This window comes from Maniola jurtina, chromosome 22, assembly GCF_905333055.1.
Source record: "Maniola jurtina chromosome 22, ilManJurt1.1, whole genome shotgun sequence".
NCBI classification, from domain to species: domain Eukaryota; kingdom Metazoa; phylum Arthropoda; class Insecta; order Lepidoptera; family Nymphalidae; genus Maniola; species Maniola jurtina.
This window is the reverse complement of record NC_060050.1, coordinates 8,148,647-8,172,174: the sequence shown is the minus strand read 5'-3', so window position 1 is coordinate 8,172,174 and position 23,528 is coordinate 8,148,647. Positions and strand designations below refer to the sequence as shown.

The window sequence follows — 23,528 nt, the reverse complement described above, 5'->3', positions numbered from 1 at the left end:
ATTATAATTAAATGTACGCAAATTTTATAGACACCTTATACTAACTTTTGAATAGTTGACAATAAAGCTTTAAAACAAATATTTACTTCATTTTTAAACATCTGACGTTACATAAAAAAACACGCTAACTTATAGACACTTTACGCTAGCTTTTATACAGTTTACAGACAGCCAACCGCAAAGTGCAAGCGCTCAAAGCGTTTCGTTCTACGTACAACTAGACTCTTACAGCTACAACCTGTACAAGTTGTAGCTGTACGGGTAATAGGTCAACTCGTTAGCGTGCAAAACGTAGCTGTACTTATTATGACATTTTATTAAAGCAATTTAAGATGCACAATAATTACGAGTGGTAAGTGAATAAGTTATGCTATCTAGTTGTTTTTTAACCCCCGACCCAAAAAGAGGGGTGTTATAAGTTTGACTTGTGTATCTGTGTGTCTGTGTATCTGTGTATCTGTCTGTGGCATCGTAGCGCCTAAACGAATGAACCGATTTTAATTTACTTTTTTGTTTGTTTGAAAGGTGGCTTGATCGAGAGTGTTCTTAGCTATAATCCAAAAAAAAATTGGTTCAGCCGTTTAAGAGTTATCAGCTCTTTTCTAGTTTTCTTGTAGAAAAGAAGGTTAGATAACCGTTAGGTTCATAATATTATGTCAATTGACAAATGTCAAGCTGTCAAGATGGACGTTGCCTTGATACATAATTATTTATTTGAAAATGATGTTTTGGAAAACTCAGATACTTTGGATCGTAGGCGCGGAATAGTCCAAGAAAATCGGTTCAGCCGTTTGAAAGTTATCAGGTCTTTTCTAGTTACTGTAATTTTCACTTGTCGGGGGTGTTATAAATTTTTAATTTACACTTGTTATAACTTGACTGCAAAGCAGTTTAGTTTGAAGTTTTAATTTTAACACGTTGAGCATCACCGATGGGATTCGGTGGGGGAAGGAAAAATCTATAATTTTTTTTAAAGCGCAGTTTTTGACGTTGGGGGTTGGGACCCCAACATCAAAACATTGGAAGACCCCTATGTGCACAGACGACATCAAACGAGTTGCAAGGAGCCGCTGGATTCAGGTGGCGTAAGCCGTGGCGTGTGGAATTTTTTACAAGAGACCTATGTCCCGTGGACATCTATAGGTAGTTAATAATTATTAATTTACCCATCAATATGCCATAGCAAATAGATTCTAACGTATTAACTACACTTTTGTTTGTTACTACATTTATTAAAAGATTTGCCCCAAGGTGCGTAGGTCGACGATACACGAGCGTGGGCGGTAAGAGTATAATCGCTCGGTAAAAAGCCCGGATTGTCGGTAACGAGGTTGTACAACCGGCCCTTCCCGCGACCGTACCAATCGCTTCTTAATAGCAGTAATGGCCATACGTATTCATAGCCTTCCCCGATTTACATACAACACTGTAAAAGTCCACTTTAATAAGTCCACGTTCCCCTTAATTCTGTGAACGATTTCCTTAATCGTTTGTCTTTAAGAATGTAATATTAGGTATTTAGTTGAAGCTTTCATATGCCTTATGTTGGATGTGAGGAAATCAATTCACTCTATCACTTCAGTGTGTAGGTATAAAGCCAGTTTACGCATCTATCGTTTAAAAGCTCCTATCCTAAAAGCTCGTATTGCAGATATTCATAGGCGGCGCTGTTGATAATCACTTAATATCAGGTGTGAGGTGACCAGCGTGCTTGTTTGCCATCAGTGGTGTACACAGGTTTTGAAGCTAGAGTAGGGTTGAACAATTTAAAAGAGACTACGGGTATAATTTAGAAATTTGTAGCGAGCGTAAAGCTATGCCATGCGCTAAAAAGTGGAAGTTGGGAGCGTAGGAAGGGCGCGGAGGCGTGCTTATTATTCAATATCACTATTTTTACCCGGCGATAGGAGCTACGAGCGTGAACTAGTGATCTATTAAAAGTCAATATAAAGCCCTGGACAGACAAAGCGACAGATGCGATGACTCACATCTTAATCCATACTTTTGCATATTATAAATGCGAAAGTGTATCTATCAGTCTGTCTGTGTGTCTGCTAGCTTTTCAAAGCCCATCCATTCAACCGATTTTGAAGGAAATTAGGAATGTGAACACAGGATATTAAAGAACCTAAATCCACGCGAGCAATGCTGCGACCATCATATAGTTAATGATAAGTTTAGGTTTAGTAATGACATAGAAAATAAGTTTATTTTACTAATAAAATGAGTCAACTTTTATTGTGTTTACGCATCTTTGATTGAAGCGACACCTACGCTGATGCTTCAAAATATGGTGGCCTGGCCTGTTACCAGTTTACAGATATCGTTAGAATCGCTTTGGAAACGTCCCGTTGCGCGATATGTCTATCCATAGCCTTAAATAAAGGTCCTAACTCGCCCTTTACTTGAGTTTAACTTTAAGGAACTTTAACCTGTACAGTATTGTATGTAAATCGGGAAAGTCTGAATATTCTAGGCGTAAACTATTAAGCACTGTGCCTATTTGGGTGTGGAACGAGCGCGGTTTAAAGCCAAATTACCGGTTCGGAACCAATCGATCGAGATTACGTTTACCGAACCGATTTTTACGGAATTGGGCACAGTTAGTTTTAAATTCGGAAAAGGGCATGGAATACATTTAAAATCTGAAACCCGCTTCATTATTCCGTTCCAATTAAGATTAAAACTGTAAGTACCTATCCATACTTTATGATAATGTGAAAGTATGTCTGTCTGCTAGTTTTTCACGGCCCATCCATTGAACCGATTTTGACGAATTTTAGTAAAGGGATAGCTTGCATCCCGGGGATGGATGTAGGATACTTTTTATCCTGAAAAACAATAGAAATTATGCCACACATAAACAGTTCTACACACAGGTAAGTAATCTCGGCACCTCCACCACTTAACTGGAATAAACAAAATAATAAAAGTTTTCAGCTCAGCCAATGCTGCATGCCCTTGCCAGAGCATACAGCGCTGATATTCAGCTGTGACTGACTGGTGGAAAACCAAAGAGTCCCACGGGATTTTTAAAAATAAATCCACGCGGACAAAGTCACAAGCATCATCCAGTATATTAAAATTACTGAATAAAATATAACACGAATACAATACGTGAATACGAATACCACAGATTTTCGTATCAAGTGAATAGTTAATTGCGATTTTAAATTTATCGCGAACATATTATTGCCCGTTATCTATCAAAATAATTACGAACGCATTCATCATTTGAAATGTTTCGCAAAATTTTCGTAATTAATACATTACCTAGCGCTTTTTGGGTGTTATATATTATTTTTGGCACAGACACGAATACGGTTTATGTGTTTGTTGGAATATCAATTATTATAATGCAAATAATAAAGCCCCGATCACACACAACATCAAAGCAGCTGCAGCTCTTAAGGTCGACGCCTACAGGCGGAGGGGAGTGGAGTCTTTCTGATAACTACCCAAAATTCAGCTAACAATAGGTATCATTTTACACTCTTTGATTGTCCTAACTGTGGTTCTAAAGAAGTCCTAAGTGGAGTTCGCGTCTAAGTAAACGAATGTGGGGCACGTTGGACGGACGAGTAAAGAAGCTGGCGGGAAGTGGCTGAAGCTGAGGACCAGGTATAGTGGCGCTCATTAAGGAAAGCCTAATGGCGCTCATTAAAGAAAGCCTATGTCCAACAGTGGAGATCCGCTGCTATGAGATGGAGATGGAGTATAGGCTGCTACTGCTGATAATGATGATGATGGTATTACATTATCTAGGAAATATTGTTCCATCCAATACTGCGTCCTGTCGTAGAAGCAGCTTTCATCAGTCATCAATCACCAATCACGCATCGCGGCCGTCGCGCTGTGAATCTGAACAGGGCATAGTGAGATCCTGACCACATTTTGTTCGCGTTCGGCCTCGCGGCACATTATCGAAATCGGACCGCAATAATTACATCGGAGCCGCGCCGTCCGGCCACTCCATCTGTCCGACTGACTGACCGAATAAATATACGGCCGCGATAAACTTTTATCATCGAGGGGATTCATTATTCGGCTCTTTTAAATGACCTCTTTTAATAGGGTTTTACCTCTTTTACAAGAGGATTCTTCATGCCAACTCTTAGCATCATAATTTAAAATGCATACCAAAAATTGTGCATTGTTTTTTTTGCAGATATTTAAAAAGGACTTGCCAGCCAACCAAGGCGCAAGATAGAGAATTCTAATGTCGGAGGCTAAGATCCTTTTTGGGATTACTAAGCTTGCGAAGTACTAAAGTATAAATAATTAAATAGTTCCAAATACGTTGGGTATGTCAGTCAGTCAGTTTACCCTTTCATATACTGTGCAGAATAAGTCAATAGTACAGTTATGGAAGCGAAATATAAAATAAATAAATATAAAAAAGAATGAAGTAAGTGAACTAACAAGCAGCTTTGCACACAGAGATGGTTTCCGTTGCCGCGGGCAGTTGGGAGAGGATTACACAACATGCTCGCTTTATACAATTAAATGTTGGGAACTTGACGTATTTTTAACCCCCGACCCAAAAAGAGGGGTGTTATAAGATTGACGTGTGTATCTGTGTATCTGTGTATCTGTGTATCTGTCTGTGGCATCGTAGCGCCTAAACGAATGAACCGATTTTAATTTACTTTTTTTTGTTTGAAAGGTGGCTTGATCGAGAGTGTTCTTAGCTATAATCTAAAAAAATTGGTTCAGCCGTTTAAGAGTTATCAGCTCTTTTCTAGTTTTCTTGTAGAAAAGAAGGTTAGATAACCGTTAGGTTCATAATATTATGTCAATATACAAATGTCACGCTGTCAAGATGGACGTTGCCTAAATACATAATTATTTATTTGAAAATGATGTTTTGGAAAACTCAAATACTTTGGATCGTCGGGGGTGTTATAAATTTTTAATTTACACTTGTTATATTATTTATATTAATTCTAACCAGGGGTATGGAAAATCATTTGTAACAATTAGAAAAATAGTAAACAACATTACATAAATTATATATAATAGGTATAAAATCCATATCTACTATACTAATACTATAAAAGCGAAAGTGTGTGTCTGTCTGCTAGCTTTTCGCGACCCACCCGTTTAACCAATTATAACCAATGAGGGATCATGGGGAGCGGACATAAGGTTTTCTTTGTCCCGGAAAATCAAAGAGTTCCCACCGGATTTTAAATACTAAATACACGCGAACGAAGTTGGAGGCTAGTATGTAATAAACTGAATAAGATAAACAAAAATCGTAAGTTACCTACTAGATTTTTAAAACGTTGTTACAATGAAATTGCGATCAAGAAAACGGGTGCGGACTTTTGAACGAGAATTTATTTAGATCCGCCTCTTTGTAAAATAGTACGACCTAAGGCATAAGAAATAGGTAAATACTCTCTTTTGAAATTTTACTCCTAAAGATTTTACTCTGAAAGAATGAAAATTAATATGTTTTTATTTAGTTCTAAATAAAAGTACTTTAATACCATATAAATAAAAATGATGTCAACATAAGATGATTTAGGTTTTTAAAGTACTCGTGAGCACTGTTTGATTTCCTGAGATTAAAAATAACTTAAATTATATTCGTCCAAGTCTCCAGCATATACCTATAGCTAAAAAAAATCTTGCTCCGCTACGGCATACTTGAAGTATCAACCAACAAACAATGGCACTATGATATTAGTAGTTATGTTTACCAGAATCATGACATGAAAACTTTAACTCTATTTGTGTATCATTATCGGTTTCCTAAAATAATTTGGAACAACAAACGTTGTAAAAAAACGTTAGAGCCTCAAACGTTGTGTAAATTTTTTTTAGAATAAAAATCCTATTTGTTTTGTTTTCACCGAAACGACCGTCAGCTGTCGTCTGATTACTCTGTACTTTGGTGTCACTCTCGTTTAGTGTTGTGCGACTACGAGTAACTTATTGTTGTATATCGATTCTAACTAATTCGCCTCACTGGTTGCAGTCTTTTCTAAGGGATCGAAAATAAGCTAAGCTTATTCATAGCTCTATGGATCGAATATCCTTTTAAACCAAGACTATTAAACCAGTTATAAAATTCACATTCATTAAATTTAAAAAAGATTTATAGTAAAAGTATTTAGTATTAAAACTTAATCGAACATAGGGCGAGATAACTATGAGATCTCTAAAAGACGAATCTTATAAAATCGATTAGTGGATTGACTTGCACTTTGCTAATTGAAGTAGGTGGCTAGCATTTACATCTAGACTGTGCCATCCAGCGATTAACTAAGTATCTTATCTTATCGATACATTTTGTACTCTGCTACTGAGATATTTTTATTTATTTAGTTCGAAATTGGTATTAACTGTCACTTCTTAATTTTCAATATTAAGACTCATTTAGCTAAATAACTTAATTTAATTCAGGATAGATTTTTCAATCGCTAAAGAATATTTAACTGAGGAATAAAATTGACATTTTTGTAATGAAAACATATCAAAGTTTTCAATCAAAAATCGAACCTTAGTCGAATAGATATCGATTATTATGATCGATATTATTTTAAATCTCACATCCCTAGTGCCGTCATTCATTTGCTTCTACGCGGCCCCACTCAATCTCGTTTATTATGAACGTGCAGCCAGCCAGGGCCCTGTCTCTCGCATTTAACATTGGTACATTTTGCTACGTAAAATGCTTTTAGTGTCACCGTTGCGTAAGTTCTCATAGACATTATTCGGGCCGTGTTAAAACGAAATGTAGCTTAAATGAAAAATTATTTCGTACGAAAATAAAACGTGCAATTTATTTAGCGCGAACGAACAAAACCTTTCTCATTTTTATTTTAGTTTCATAATATGTTTAGTACTTAGTTTATCCATATTCTATAATCTATACTAATATTATAAAGAGGAATGATGTTTGATGTTTACCTATTATTTGTTCAAAATCCTCTTATCTGTCATCTATTTCTACTAAATTTTTTTAACATATTCTATGTACAATTTTACTATATTTATTTTTGTATACCCCTTTCCCTTGCCTTATATTTTTATTGTATCCTTTACCCTAATGATACCTTGAAGAGATCGCTATTTTAGCGATAAAGTATTATACAATTACTTATCATTATAATAGGCAGATTGCTTTATTTTATATGGATTAGGTATATTGAATATTTTACTGAATAATGATTTTTTTTTACTTTACGTTATCCACGGCTACCTCTACGAAACCAATGATGTAATTAATAATAAAATTAACTAATAAAGCTAATAACTTCATTTAGATTTCAATATTGTTTAAACAATATTATGTCTCCACTTTAAAAGATTTCTGATTGTACAGAATATATATAATATATCAAATATATAATATTAATAAATATTAAGTTATCAAAATCGATGCTGTTTTTGAGGACTTCCGAAGATTGCCTATTTTACATATTCAGCGATGCGAAGCTGAAATAAACAATAACATCAAAATGAGTTTATTAAAAATTCTCGTTTTAAGATTCTAAACATCTCCATTTCTTTTGCACATAATAACGTATGTGGGGTGCCAGTCGTGACATTAATGAATAGCATTGTAAAAAGACATTCTTTCGAAGGCATCCCCCCGGTTTCTAGGATGCATAATATTTCTTTTGAGTTGTCATTCACCGCTTGCCGTACAGTTGCATAAATAAATAATTCGTATCGGACCCTTCTCGACTTCAACTCAACTCGTTACTTCGAGGCACGACGACTTTGCAATACATGAATTTATTTTTATTGATCCTATTCATTTTGTATAACACGAACTATTCAGGTAGGTACGAATAGTTCATAGAATGGATAGATGAGAAAATTATGTCAAATTCGTCCATTCATCTCAAGCTTTCATAACCTCGTCTTTAAGTGGACCAACAAGATTTTTTAAGCTCCACAGGTAGATTCGTTTTCGTAGAACTTATACATAGATCTTATAATGATTTTAAAATACCGCAGCATAAAATAAAGCAGAAATATTTTCTTGATACACTTGCATAAATAAATAATTCGTATCAGACTCTTCTCGACCTCAACTCAACTCGTTACTCGGAGGCACGATGACTTTGCAATACATGAACTTATTTTTATTGAGTACCTATTGAATAGTTCGTGTAATACAAAATAAATAGATAAGAAAATTTCATGAAATTCCGTCGATTTCTCTCAAGCTTTCATAACCTAATTTTTATGGTAGGTACCGGATACATGAATTAAAAATACATATTCAACGATGTACCACTCGAGAGGGTAAGTAATAATTTTTATATCGACTCTCGCTTTTCATGTTCAGGATACAGGAGGTACCCTGATTTTTTTATTTTTTATTTATTTATTTGTATTAACGAACAGTAGCACGCAGTGATTAAAAATAATATAGTAGAATAATGAAATCAAACTTACGTGCTACTAATTTTTTTTTTTTATTAAGTTTAAGTTAAGTTTAATTAAACTAATTTAGTTTTAGTACACGAATAGATAGACATACATGACGAAACTAACAGGGTTCCTGGTAAATGATGCTTGATCCCCACTTGGTATAGTTAACTTACTTTGAAAATCCGAAAACCGTGAATTTGTTGCTACATCATTAAAAAAATTAAAATGTGCTTAAATTTTCAAAGTACCTAAGTTAACTATACCTAGTGGGGTATCATATGAAAGGGCTTTACCTGTACATTCTAAAACAATTTTTTTATTTATTTTTGTAGTTTTTGATTTTTCGTGCAAAATATCGAAAAAAATACCCGAGTACGGAACCCTCGGTGCGCGAGTCTGACTCGCACTTGGCCGGTTTTTTTTTTAGAGTAAATAAATCTGTCAGATCTGCTCTACGCCAGCAACAAATCTGCAAAATCTTCAAATGGCAAAATGTGTATGACAGAAGGTCCGAATATTTTTTCTTAATTATTTACTAAATAATAAGCTCACGTTAAAACAATTAATCGTCAAAGACTTTTTCGACTAAATTACGTTGCTTGTAACGCAAAATTTATAAAGCGTAAAATCTTGATGGAATTATGAAGGAGCATAAAAACTTAATAAAATACTTGGGCGAAATTTTGTTCAAAACAGAATAGAGGGACGAGGGTTCGTCGACTCGCGGGCCGTGGTCTACAGGCTACACTCTACCTCACTCTACTCGCTACAGTAGCAGTATCCCTAGCATGAGTTAAATACACTTCGAGTCTCGAGAACGTCGATGCATTTCGAGTATCGAAGCAGGTACTAAAATTAATCTTTACTTTGCTTTAAAGCTCGTGCTCGTCCATAAATCTGAATTCCAGCCAGCACTTTACACGGAAACATCGTTAAATAAAGACTGACTGTACAGAAATAAACGTTAAAAGTAAATTAAAAAGTTTTTAAATAACCCAACTTCAGTTTGAACTGCAGCCTCTGCTGCTGATTTTTTCACATTTAAAAATGGCACCATTCGTCCGCCATATTTCTTTTTGTTTTTCAAAAAATATATACTCGGGATGATGTACGAAATCTAACGATACATACATCCAAATCTATTCAGACATTAAAAAGTTATGGTGGAATAAAGCAACTCACAATATATACATGAATGAAAACATTACAATCCATTTTTTGACAGCCGTGTAGAGTGTAGACCTTGCCTTAACTTTAACATGTTAGTATATAAATCTTAATTGTGGCCAGCGCTTGCTTCAAGCAGAAACTTCGTAAAATAAGAATTGATTGCACAGAAATAAACGTTAATATTTTCAAAGGATCTCAATTTACTTTAACGTTGTAGGGTTTCGATACTCGAAATCCATCGCGTTATCAAGTTGAGGAAACTTATACTAGAGGCACTGTAGTAGGTAGAAAAGCCCGGTCCCCTCGCTTTTGGCTACGGAGTTTCGGCACATTCATTACAAAAGCGACACATCGCCGGGCCCCGGTTTAATAATTCCTCTCATTTGATTCCCCCGAGCGAGTCGCAAGACTGCACGCCCGGCTCACTGTATCAATCAACATCAAACAAACGGTCTATCTCTTTAAATACAATTTTAGGGTTGAAATATTTTGGGCAATAAATACTTTTAACGATCTCATAAATAAAATTTAAAGTAGGACCTATTCCTAAGTTGAACATCGCGAAATTCCCTTACAAAATGATGATAGGTATATAATTGATATATAAATTAGTGATGATATGCAACATCCACGTTCATTGTATTTTAAGCATATACATAAAAAACCGGCCAAGTGCGAGTCGGACTCGCACACGTAGGGTTCCGTAGGTTCCATCGAACAAGAAAATAATACCACTTTTCATGGCGGGCATTTTGAAATTTAAATTTTTATTATTTCCTGTTACAGCGGCAACAGAAATACATATTCATAAAAATTTCAACTCTCATCCTATTACGATTTACAAGATACAGCTCGCTGATAGACAGACGGACCGGACAGCAAACGCTTAGTAATAGAGTCCCGTTGGCACCCTTCGATACGGAACCATAAAAAACATCGCAATGTATCTAAGCAGGCATACTGAGCCGTTTCAAAAAAGGCCTTAGCGTGACTGATAGGGGACGAGACCTAAAACAACAAAAGCCCGGGGTGTGTGCCATTCAGGCGACCCGCATCCAGCCAACTGCGAACTAAAAAGAATTATTCCCTACAAAGATCTACTTGAGAGTAATAAAGATGTTAGAATACATCCTCGTGCCCCACGTTAGCCTGTCATCAACGAGCAATACACACTAGCAGAGGACAAGCTCTACTGATACTAATTAGGCCATATCTTTTTAAATAGCTGGACAAAGGCTTCGTCTTTCATAATATGACATATGGGGGTGCGAAGCTTAGATCGAGTAGGTAGAGTAGTACCCAATCCATACCAAGCATGCGGTATTACAAGGGAAATTTATTTCAACACAAAGCGTCTTTTGTAAAGAATAGACCTATAAAGCATAGGTTCTTTCTAAAAACTGGTGGTACAGAAAAAAGCCTGTGTCTCTCGGAGTTCATAGGCCAGAACGTAGAAGAAGACGACACACCAACCATCGACGCATAATATACCATCAAAATATTTTCTCAACCCAGTGGTCTCGTAGTTTTGTAAAGAGATAGGTTGCATCTATCGCCTCCCTCTCCAAAGAGGTAGGTAGTGTGTTTCATTTTTGTCCATCATGTGACACTGACAACCCTATTGCTCTAGGGTTGCAACTGTCACTTGCAATTCTTTTTATCGTTGCATTCGTGATGTAGCTATCGTCGGGGCATGGCCGCAGGCTGTGTGTCTCTCGGATAAAGCAGGCGCGTGCTTTGATCTGCGCGTAATGAAATAGTACGATATGCACTTCAAGAGCAGATATATTCGATGGCCCCATCTTGCTGATATATTAAGCTGTAGAATATAATACGGAGAGTTAAATTCGCATTGCTAATTCCGCCGCGCTTTGTATATTTAACGCGATTCTATAGCTGGCTCTGTATTTTAGCTCTCTCCAATTTTGTTCCGAATTTAGTTCTGACCTGTCCCTTATTCATTTGAAATAGTTTCTTATCCACCTTCATATACCTACCTAATTTTTTATACACAGCATCTTGCCGAAAATTCGAAATTCGTAGATGTCAAAACCAATTATTGTTACCCCAAACGTCTTAGTAATTGCTTACTTCAAGTTTGAATTTGAAGAAACTATTTTATTTATTTAATATGAAAAACTATAAAGAAACTTTTTATATGGTTACTTAATTGTATTTTTTTTTAAATTTATTAGACATTGAGAAAATATTCAATAAGAAGAACTGAAACTTTGAAATGGCAAGGACTTTTGATAAAAATCATAACCCTTCCTTTAGGCTTTGCCGCAGTGGGGTAAAACTTGGTACTTAGGTACAGGGTAAATAATTCTATGATTTCATACATTTTTAACTTGACTGCATTTTAATCATAAACCCATTCCATCCATCCATCCATCAGCCTGTATGCGTCCACTGCTGGACATAGGCCTTTCCAAGAGCGCGCCACCAAACACGGTCCTCCGCCTTCCTCATCCACCCGCTCCCCGCCACCTTCTTCAGGTCATCGGTCCAGCGGGCAGGAGGTCGTCCCACACTGCGCTTACCGGTACGCGGTCTCCACTCCAGAACACGTCTGCCCCATCGGCCGTCGGTTCTGCGACAGACATGACCTGCCCATTGCCACTTCAGCTTGCTAATCCTTTGAGCTATGTCGGTCGCTTTTGTTCTTCTGCGAATTTCCTCGTTCCGGATTTTATCCCTGAGTGTGATACCCAACATAGCTCGCTCCATAGCGCGCTGAGCGACCTTTAGTTTGTGGACGAGGCCAACTGTCAGTGTCCACGTTTCTGCTCCATACGTCATCACAGGTAGGACGCACTGATTGAAGACCTTAGTCTTAAGGCTTTGCGGTATCGACGATTCGAAGACCTGACGTAGCTTTGAAAATGCTGCCCAGCCTAGCTGAATTCTTCTGTCAGCCTCCTTGTCGAAGTTGTTCCTGCCGAGTTGTATAATCTGGCCGAGGTAGTTATATTCTTGAACAACTTCGATGCTAACATTCCCGACGGTGACGGGTCTTGAGATAGCGTGCTCGTTAAACATTACTTTCGTTTTGTCTATGTTCATCTCAAGACCTACTCGTCTGGAAGAACAGCTAAGCTCGATCAGCATTTCCTCAAGTTCCTGCAGCGATTCAGCCAATAGAACTATGTCGTCCGCAAATCGCAAGTGTGAGATATTTTCGCCATTCACGTTTATGCCTCGACCTTTCCAATCCAATTCCTTAAACACGTCTTCTAGGGCACAGGTGAAAAGTTTTGGGGATATTACATCTCCCTGCCTCACACCTCTTCGTATAGGGATTGGATTGGTTTGTTGGTCATAAACCCATTAAAGAAAGTTTATAACTTCTACTGTACAGCCATATATTTTATAAGACAAGTGTAAATTAAAAATTTATAACACCCCCGACGATCCAAAGTATTTGAGTTTTCCAAAACATCATTTTCAAATAAATAATTATGTATTTAGGCAACGTCCATCTTGACAGCTTGACATTTTGTCTATTGACATAATATTAAAAACCTAACGGTTATCTAACCTTCTTTTCTACAAGAAAACTAGAAAAGAGCTGATAACTCTTAAACGGCTGAACCAATTTTTTTAGATTATAGCTAAGAACACTCTCGATCAAGCCACCTTTCAAACAAAAAAAACTAAATTAAAATCGGTTCATTAGTTTAGGCGCTACGATGCCACAGACAGATACACAGATACACAGACACACAGATACACAGATACACACGTCAAACTTATAACACCCCTCTTTTTGGGTCGGGGGTTAAAAATAAATGTGATCGTAAATGAAATAAAGAAAAGATTCCATTGCGCTAGCGTATGTCGAATTCAATAGCGAAAACATGTTCAACTATAAATAATAACACGACGTCGCTTCGATTTCCTCCGTGCATAGGAAATTGCTTTCATTTTTAAGCGTGAAAACAATGTGGGCCGTAAATAAAATTATTCACGCCCACACAAATTGGAGTAGGTTTTGCTTTTGCAGTTCGCTGAGTGTAGGGTCACCATGATATTAACTCATTTTAGGGAACTTATTTCCTTCCCTTCTTCTAGTGCCACTTCCTATCGGAGGTTGGCAATCATTAAGACTGACTGGAATTTTTTTTTCACCGCTGCCCTAAACAACGATCTTGTACTCATGTCGAACCAATGGCAAATGGCACTATGAAGTTGCGAGTTGGGACTATTTTATAATAGGTATATTTCTGTAAAGAGGGCGTTCCTACAAAATCAGAAACATTTGGCAACAGCAACCGGTTGACAGTCAGTACTCGGTACAATTTAGCAAACAAGCACATTGTCAAGTGCGCGGCTCGGACGCGCTAACTTGGCGGACAGAGTGCCAGTTTCTAAACACAGGGCTCACTTGTTTGTAAGCCGCATGAAGACGATTTATCGATAAAATTAATGTCCCTTTTGTCACTCGTTACGTTATGCACTATGAAGTTGTGAGTTGGGACTATAACAGCCCGAATATTTCTGTAAAGAGAACGTTCCTACAAAATCAAAAACATCTGGCAACAGTATCCGGTTGACAGTCAGTACTCGGTACAATTTAGCAAACAAGCTCATTGTCAAGTGTCGCGGCTCGGACGCGCTAACACGGCGGACGGAGTGCCAGTTCACAAACACAGGGCTCACTTGTTTGTAAGCCGCATGATGAAGACGCGACATTCATCGTTATAATTAATGTCCCTTTTGTCATCGTCGTTACGTTATGCACTATGAAGTTGCGAGTTGCGACTATAACGACTAACGACTTTTACATTTTATGACATTGTTTTGAGAAAAAGGTTATATTAAGGTTTTTCTTTAAGCTTATTATTATTTAGTAAGGACAATAGACACGTTTTGTCATCGTTGGGAATGTAATATTACTAACGACCTTTACGTTTTTAGCATTTGTTACGATAAAGAGTTATAAGGTTTTTGCTTTTAAGCCTCATGTAACTACCTATTTATTAAGAACTACACACACTTACCGAATCTTGATCGTGAGCATTTGGTGTGGACGGCTGTGCTGGCCTAGGAGGTGGAGGGTAACCCTGTTGACAATCAAATGAGGGTATTTATTATAATTACATCGGGATAAATAGGTGCTCTATAGTTATTATAGGCTTGAGTTTCGTAACATTTAGAGATCCACACAAACGGATAATGACAATCAAAACTTAACACCACCGATTCTTGAACTAACGATAACTCCTTCAAAGCTTTTATCCAAATACATGACAGTGAGTCACTGTGATTTTTGATTTGTCACTTGGAAAAAAAAATCCAATCAATACATATAAAAAGAAAAGTCGTGACTCACTGACTGACTCATCTCCGCACAATCCCAGCCCAAAACCTTTGATCTAGAAAACTAAAATTTTGCAATTTTCCTGTACCTATACCTAATGTAGACAAGGAATAAGGCCGGACTTTTCGGAGTTCCTACGGGATAGATAATAAAGAGGCTTTCTATTTTCGCCGAGCGAAACCGCGAGCGGTCGCTAATTAGTTTTTTTAAAATTTGAAATCGTCTTAACAACTACATTTAATAGGTAATAAGTAAAATACCATTGTATTTATCAATTACAGGTAAATTCAAGCAGACAAAGGGTAACCGAACAAAATTGAAAAATGTATTTATATCATTAAAGAGATAAAGTCGAATTGAAAAATGTATTTATAACATTAAAGGGATAAAGTCTCTGTTGATTCATTTAGCATCCACGGCGATCCTCAAACGAGCTTGGCCGAGTGGCGGTATTAATTGGAACCGACGCCGGCGCCGTCTGCCACTCAAGTAATTAACTGGCATTACGTTACCTCTGTAGATGGCGTTGCTATATATTTTTATAAAGCGAAATACATGTCAAAAATAGAGGACGCAGAGTGCAGTTTTATTTTTTGCCACGAGGATAGTTATTTCTAGTCTAACTAACTAAGGTAAGTGTCAAGACTCAAGACATAACGTGGCGCATCGTAAGAGTAAAATGTCATGAATCGACCCACAACTCGTGGGTTAGGTACGTTTAGTATGTACCACTAGTAACTACGAAATATTATATCAGTTCCGATGTATTGACAATCAGACCATTCAGGGTCTAGCTTTAGACAGACGGACTACAAGACTGCCTATTCACTCTTGATTTCAGGTACCCAGCCATATTTATTTAATTGGAGGGGAAAACTGATGCTGGAAGGGACGTTCCAAATCCTAGCGGATCGAATTAGAAATGAGGAGGCAAATCGCTTCGTAGGTATCCGAGTATGAACTGCAACAAAGCTGCATCCTAACTGCAATTAGGTATACAATCTGCTTGCAGTTCGAATGCAGTCCGTCTGTCTAGATCCTAAATGGTCTACTGTCAATACATCAGAACTGACACACATTTGTAGTTACGAGTTATTCTCAACGTAACCCACAAGTTGTGGGTGACACGTGACGTTTTACTCTGACGTTGTGGGTCTACGACCTCGATAAAGTTTATTAAGATTAATAGTTGTTGGCCCCTTATCACACTGACCGATATTTCTACACTTATTATTTCCTGAAGCCGATGAAGTTTCCAAAAATACAAGATAGAACAAGAGCTTTCTATATTTTTGAGTTTGATAAGTTGATACCTCACACTCAGATTGATTCCATAGGTTTTCCCTCTAAAGTGTACGACACATTGGAGTGGTTTACGCACTTAGAAAGTAAGGAAAACGCCATAATATTAGTGCGGACAAGACGCTGATCGCCCGCACGCGATTTTTCACGCATTCGCAGTATTTTACCAACCGACCCTTTACCAACATTACTGAACCGAACGGTTTTCTTTCTGAAGCTAAACTCCGCACGCGGAATTTCCACTACATTTGTCCCTCAGGTAGAGAAAATCGGTGCAAGCCGTAAGAGAATCAGAAGCTACGATTCTAAACGCACACTGGAACATCTTCTATCTACCAACGCGATACCAAAAAACGCTCCATACCTACACTGCAGTTTTAAACAGAGTAAAGTTCACGATTCGATGTCCAACTGCAACGTCGCTCGCCAATGTTTTGAAAAGAAAGCAATTTCGCAAAACGTTGCACAGCGTCAAACTCCGTACAATTGCTACTCCAAACAATTACTTCATAAAGTGGAGATTGCACGTGATTATAAACGATCGTTGAGAAGTTGACCGGCTTCGCTCTAAGTTAGTTCCATACAACTCAAAGTTTCCTACTTTAACTCAACGGGTAAAGACGCTTAAAACTTCCGAGCAAAGGGAATATCATTTTCATTCCACTTTTGTTACATAAAAGGCACAATCTAGTAGTTTTTATTTACTCACTTTGAAGTGGTGTTCCTTAGCTTGCCCTACTAAAAATAGTTAGTTACCCTTCAAACAATAATAGTCTAGATTAAATCCTGAGAATATTTCTTTATGCCGAATATTCGAGAGAGGCTAGCACCCAATTCCAACTCGAAGTGCTAATCAAATGAAAGCTTAAGAATTGCTAATCATCGAAGACTATCTGCTGAAGATGATAAATACAATACAATAACTATAGTATTATATTAACTCATTAATCAAATGTATGCTCTAGTATAACAAGTCTTAAGTCTAGTAATTTTACTTCTTCCTTCCATGATATCTCGCATTCGAGACTGTTTCCGAACGAGATTGTGACTAAGTAAATGTAAATAGCCTAGTGGTTAGAACGTCCGGCTCCTAATCGGAAGTCGGGGGTTCGATCCCGGGCACGCACCTCTAACTTTTTAGCCATGTGCGTTTTAAGCAATTAAATATCACTTGCATTAGCGGTGAAGGAAAACGTCGTGAGGAAACCTGCATGCCTGAGAGTTCTCCAAGTTCTCAAAGGTGTGTGAAGTCTGCCAATCCGCATTGGGCCAGCGTGGCAGACTATGGCCTACAGTCTACACCCTTCTCACTCTGTAAAAGGAGAACAGACCCGTGCTCAGAAGTGGGCCGGCAACGGGTTGATCATGATCATGAAATGTAAATAAGTGATCACTAAGACAAGAACTAAAATTTACATTTCTCTAGAATCATAACTCACACTGCACAGGAATCAGGATAGACTGCTTTTTACCGTTTAGCTTAGATGCAACTTAGCGATTGCGAATGCGCGTCGGGATGTCGACGGCGCTCTCGGCTCTCTCAAAGATAATTTCATGCAATTCAAAACATCCCCGCTTTAACTCAATGAACTAAGATTGTAAGAATTTCGCTCGCGAGCTGAAATTACGTTTATTTGTGAATGAAATGCGAAATATATTTAGTAGGTAGGTAGGTACGTATTACTTTGGTACTGCTTATGATTTATGATTAAACGTCGTCGCTTATACATTAAAAAAGGTAGGTACGGTACGGGAGGAGGTCCAGATCTCGTACCTATAAGTATAAAATAACATTATGTCGTCATCATCATTAGAATATCACATTGCCGTTAAAGTGGAATACAGTCTTTAAAAAATCTGAGATTTAAAAAGATTTATAAAAAAGAATTCTGTAATTTGCCAAAAATCTCATGCATAAAAGGTGGATTTTATCCAAAACAATGCTAATAAAATGATTACTTGAATCAAAAATTTAGTCACCGTCAAAAAACAAACAGTAACATTTTAATTTTGCGATATCAAAATTAAGCATAAAATATACTCTCCAAGGATTAACATCTCCCAGAGAGGAGAGTTTTCATATAAAATATCTTTATAACGTCAACGTTGCGCGACGTAATTACAAAAGCTCACCGTAGAGTTGAGAGGCTCACTCAAAGTTAGTTCCGTACAACTCTATGACTTCACAGTGCTTACTGCTTACCTAAACGGTTTAGCACAAAGAAACTATTCTCTTCAAACTGTAGTTAAATTTGCGTGCAATTCGTTTTTTTTTACTATGCAAATATTTATACTAAATGGCCCCAAGGTTCTAAAATGGCGATCTTGTACTGGAAAACGCAGCTTTGGTGGATCTACCATTAGGTGGATAGACATAAAACGACCCAGGTCAGGGAGCCCCTGGATTCAGGCGGCTCACGTCCGTGATGTATGGACTGAGATGAGAAGTCCCTACAAGAGACCTATATTCAGCAGTGGACGTCTATAAATTGACGATGCTGATAAACATGTTACTTAGGTACTAAATATGTTTTCTGAAGAATAATTAAGTTCCTAAATTGTAGATACCTAAGTAAGAAAGAGAAAATACGTAAGTACTTGTAGTGTTAAAATTAACTTTAAATTGGAAAATACTCGTAATTTAGAATACCCGAATCGGAATATTTTAGCATCGTGTACAAATAACACAGCCATAAAACACACGAGAGCGGTATAAATAAACAAACTTCCACACACAGCGCACGTATGGCGCGCGAGTGAGGCAAAACAAGCCCGCAATTACACACATACAACGAATGCGCAAAACACACTAATTTTACTTTGTCGACCGCTCGCCGCTCCGATGCGAGATCTATGTGCTTAGCGAATGAAAAATTCAATTCAAAATTGTATGATTGGTCCCTTTGTTCAGTGAATACGAAACATCGTTGACAAGCCGGGCCGGTTTGTTTTGCTGCGTACCGAATTTGTTTGTCGATCACAATAATTATTCAGGTACCTACCCACCCATTGCCTTTTTACATTTGTTACGCTCTATCAAATGCCTAATTTGTTATTTATGGAGCTCTCTCTAAATATATTTATGGCGAAATGTTGACTGTTAATCGCTCGTTAGGAATTATTCAGAGAGTAGTAGGGTGTCCCAACAGGCTAGCACTTATTTTAACGTCGTATTTTTAAAACTGACTCCGGGCTGTAGGTTTTATTTTCCACGAACATTATTATCAACCCAGAATTATTTATTATCCTAGTGTAAGTATACCTACTCAACTATTATGTTATGGGTATTTAAAAAAAATAGCTGTAACTTAATGACACAATTGAATGGGTTGGTACAACAGCTCTTAGTAGCAATGTAAGCAGCTTTAGATGAGATCTTGATATTTTGCCCTAACTTAGTGATACATAAATTCTCATAAATGTCATTAATCACATTAAAAATCTATTCAACAATACAACAGTGATGTATCACATACCGTACCAGGTCAACAATCACACGATAAATCCTCAAAACTGACATTTACGACATAACATAAACCTTGAAAAAAAAGCACGAAGCAAAACAAAACATTTAGTTCGCAACAACAACAATGACATAAAACGGCGACATCCAATTAATTGACGAAAGAGAACAGAGACACGTCAGTCGCAGAGGCTTTATATTCTTCGTATTATTTGCGGGAATCGCAGAGGGAGGGCGTCATAATTTACCCAACACGGCAATTCCCGACAGCGAACAGCGTCGCCAATACCGCGCCGCACCAAATGTGCGCTACACAGTAGCCAGGCTAGTGTTGCCAGCTGTGATGACAAAACGTGGACATGACTCAAACTATACTGGTATAGGCTCCATAGGCTCAAAATGATTAGAACATCCATCCAGTAAACAATAACATGAATAAAATAATTGAAAAAAAATATTAAATAGTATTTAAAACATACTGTACAACTAATAGACTAAATTATGACATATCTAAGAACCAAGGTAACCTACATAGTCATGAAATAAATATTATTTTGAATACAAATTAAACAAACTAACTATATAAATCTGTAGTAGTTGAATACTTACCATAAACATTCTAGGCCACAGAAACCATCACTTTATGAACAATTAGAGATTAGAAAAAGTAAAAAAATAATCCCTACTAAAGCCGAACTTGGCTAAAAGGTACAATTTGGAAAAAATGAGACGAAGAGAGAAAAAGCGAAATATCAATGTCATTCAGAATTCTTAAGTAGTATAAAACTTGATACAACCTAAAATAATCACGATGATTAATCAATGAAATTTTAGAATAAAACAAGTCATAAAATTTTTGAATCTCATAAAAGAACAAACGTTTGGAGAAATGACGATTATAGTTTTTTTTGCCAATAACGAATTCAATATACCTATAACTCAATAATTTATTTGAAGAAACATATTTTGTAGCCGTATCCACGAGTACCTACTTTTCCAGCACTGCATAAAACATGACATTTGGCATCAAGGAAAAGTCAGAAAATTCCACGAAAATCATAAGAGTTGGCAACAGTAGCCGTAGTCAGCGCTTCGTAGGTTTCCGACCGAGAGAACTGCCTCGCAAGTTCCGGGAATCTAGAGCATTTTGCAGTTTGCGAGACTGCTCACTGCCGCCGTACGATAACTTGGCCTTTATGTACAGAGAAAAACGTAGACACGACATTAAATCGCTTCTTAGTTGCGCTCGGCAAAAGTTAAAGCGAATGACGAGATTAAATAGAGTAAAAGTTATGTAATGCAAGCAGACTGCAGTTGACTGACATAAAGAGGTAACTCGTTGAATAAAAAGTTGTTCATTTATTGTACTGTCATGAGAACGAATAATGTCATTTCTTTATTTACATACACTTGTACTTACCTGTACCTATCTATTTTTATCAATTCTATTTTAAATGTCAATAAATGTTTAATGTATTAGGTACGTCACCTAAAAAAGCGGGGTAAATCTGTTTAGATAAGAAAAGTCACGCAATTATTATTCGCACAGGCGCTAATATAAATCTCCTTGACAATAAAATATGAAGCGTTTTTACTGGCAAAGCGAGTGGCTCGCAAACGGGTAGAACTGTCGCGAGCGACCGGCGCGCCCACCGTGGGGGAATATTAAACGGACCCCGGTTGAACTTAATATCTTGTCACAGTCTCAGACCCAATATCTTAGAGCACGTATAGCAAATAAAAGACGTCATTTCGTACTGTCCACACAAAATTATAATAATTTTTTGCCTTAATGAAAAACAAGAAGCTTAATGTCATATAAATGAACAAAGAAGAATGTGCCATTATTACTGGAATTTTTTTCCATGAAAATAGCAATGTAATTAATATTGTTTCAGTAGTGGAGTCCAGTAAAATATAATTAGTGATTCCTCATTACCGCGCGGCATGGCCCCTCTGGACGTTCGTGCGTCTGCTGGCTTATGGTTATTAATAACGCCGACCGCCCGCGCCCCCCCGCCGGCCCCCCTCGGACACCCCACGCTCGCTGCCGCTGCCGCACGTCTGACATTTTAATTCCGGACTCGGGGCTACACGTCCACCGCGAGAGCCTATACTATCGACAATTTTATCGACTCTATTTTCATTTAATTTCAATTCCTGATGCTATCGTCTCTACATGTAATATCCATGTTATGGATAACGTTTCTATTCAATCTCCTATTCTAGATATTAACAATATAGTTGGAATTCTTGAAATGTAGAGATTTATCTAATAGAATATTGTGAGTATTAGGAAAAAATTGCCCCTTGGAGTAGCACAGACCATTTGGGAACTATAAAAACGTTGAAATAACATCGAGCGAAGTAGGCGAACATCACTAGCTGCAAATGCTACAATGGCGGTCGGGCGAGCGCAGGTCGAGCGCAACATGGCTGCCTAGTAGGCGGTTCGAGTGACGGAGACAAAAGTTCCAACGGGTACGGTCCTCCCGCTCGCACTCGCACGCAACGCTCGCATCGATCTCCACTCGCTCCGTTCGCCCCCAGCACCAGAAAGGCGGAACTAACAAAATTACAAAGCGCTTTCGAGCCGCTAATCATAAAATAAGATACGACGTTTCATTTCGACCGTACGACTCTCGAGCGATCACGATGCTGGAATGGCCCTTGACTCACAAAATTCTACTGACATCGTACGGGGGATAAATCTCACGTTGTGTAAGTTTGGGAGCATCAAACGGAGTTTATGTGGACGTACCTACCTAGCAAACATCAGTTTGTCATCATTTGTGGTCCTTCTATTTCATTACATACTTAATTTATTGCTCTGTAAAGACACCGAGTGAGGAATTCCTTCCGTACTGTATAATAATTACGTCAGTGAACAAAAAACGTAACGTAGCGAGTTTCAGCTCCGAGCGGAATTTTTAATTATGTTTGTTACTTTGATTGAAAGCGAGAACCGCTTTAGCATCGGACTGTATAACTGGAATAGGGATAGAGACTACATTTTATCTTTGTTGGAACAGGATCTTTTGAATCAGAATATATTTCAGTTCACCCATTCACCGCGCTTGTCATGATAGCGGTGTCATATTACTCGTAGAATGATCCTCATCGTGTAGTCGCGGTTCGTATCCTGGCCATGCATCTCTACAATCCATAATATTAAAAAAAAAAATTGACCTGTACAATTTATTGACCACTTATGTAGAAAATAAAACAAAGTAAAAAATATAAATACCTAATAAGAATGCAATCTCAGGAAAATTTATTCTAGCATGACTAACCGCCAACCTGTTACACGGATAAACTTTTATTAAAAAAAAAAAAAAAACACTTTAAGGACTTATAGATTTTATTTACGTTCTTATTCTAGTTCTTATTTTAGTTCTGTTCTGGAGCACTCTTTGTTTAGCAAAAAAAAAAAATAATAGTCTTGAAATAAATTCAAAGATTATTTACATTACCTACATCCCGAGTTTACATATTGTGAGTAGGATCGTCTTAATAAACGCTAAATCTATACTAATATTATAAAGAGGAAACCTTTGTATTTTTGTATGTTTGTATTGAATAGGCTCAAAAACTACTGGACCGATTTCAAAATTTCTTTTACCATTAGGTACTTAGAGGGATTCTTCCGAATCCGTATAGGCTATATTTTATCCCGGAAAATAGAAAAAATAAATGTCCACCCGTGCGAAGCCGGGGCGGGTCGCTAGTATTATAGTAAAATTGTTTTTCTGTCGCTTGGTACCTATTTTAGTGTTGTAGTAGTAAGTAGGTACATTATATTTATGAACTCAGAATCTCTCCTCTTTCATTTAACACCTCACTCGATACAATAGCAAAAAAAATTTTGGAGAC

At 37.3% G+C, this 23,528-nt stretch overlaps 1 protein-coding gene across 7 annotated transcripts in view; it reads right to left on the bottom strand.

Annotated features, from left to right (window-relative positions):
• The window catches only part of LOC123876692 (trithorax group protein osa), a 209,127-nt gene that overhangs the window by 102,544 nt on the left and 83,055 nt on the right, over positions 1-23,528 (bottom strand). For all 7 annotated transcript variants that reach the window (XR_006798399.1, XM_045922991.1, XM_045922993.1 and 4 more), the window contains exon 4: positions 14,571-14,633. Coding sequence is in view for 6 of the 7 variants with exons in the window: in XM_045922991.1 (XP_045778947.1) it covers positions 14,571-14,633 (63 nt within the window). In the remaining variant the exon portion in view is untranslated. The remainder of the gene's footprint in view (positions 1-14,570; positions 14,634-23,528) is intronic.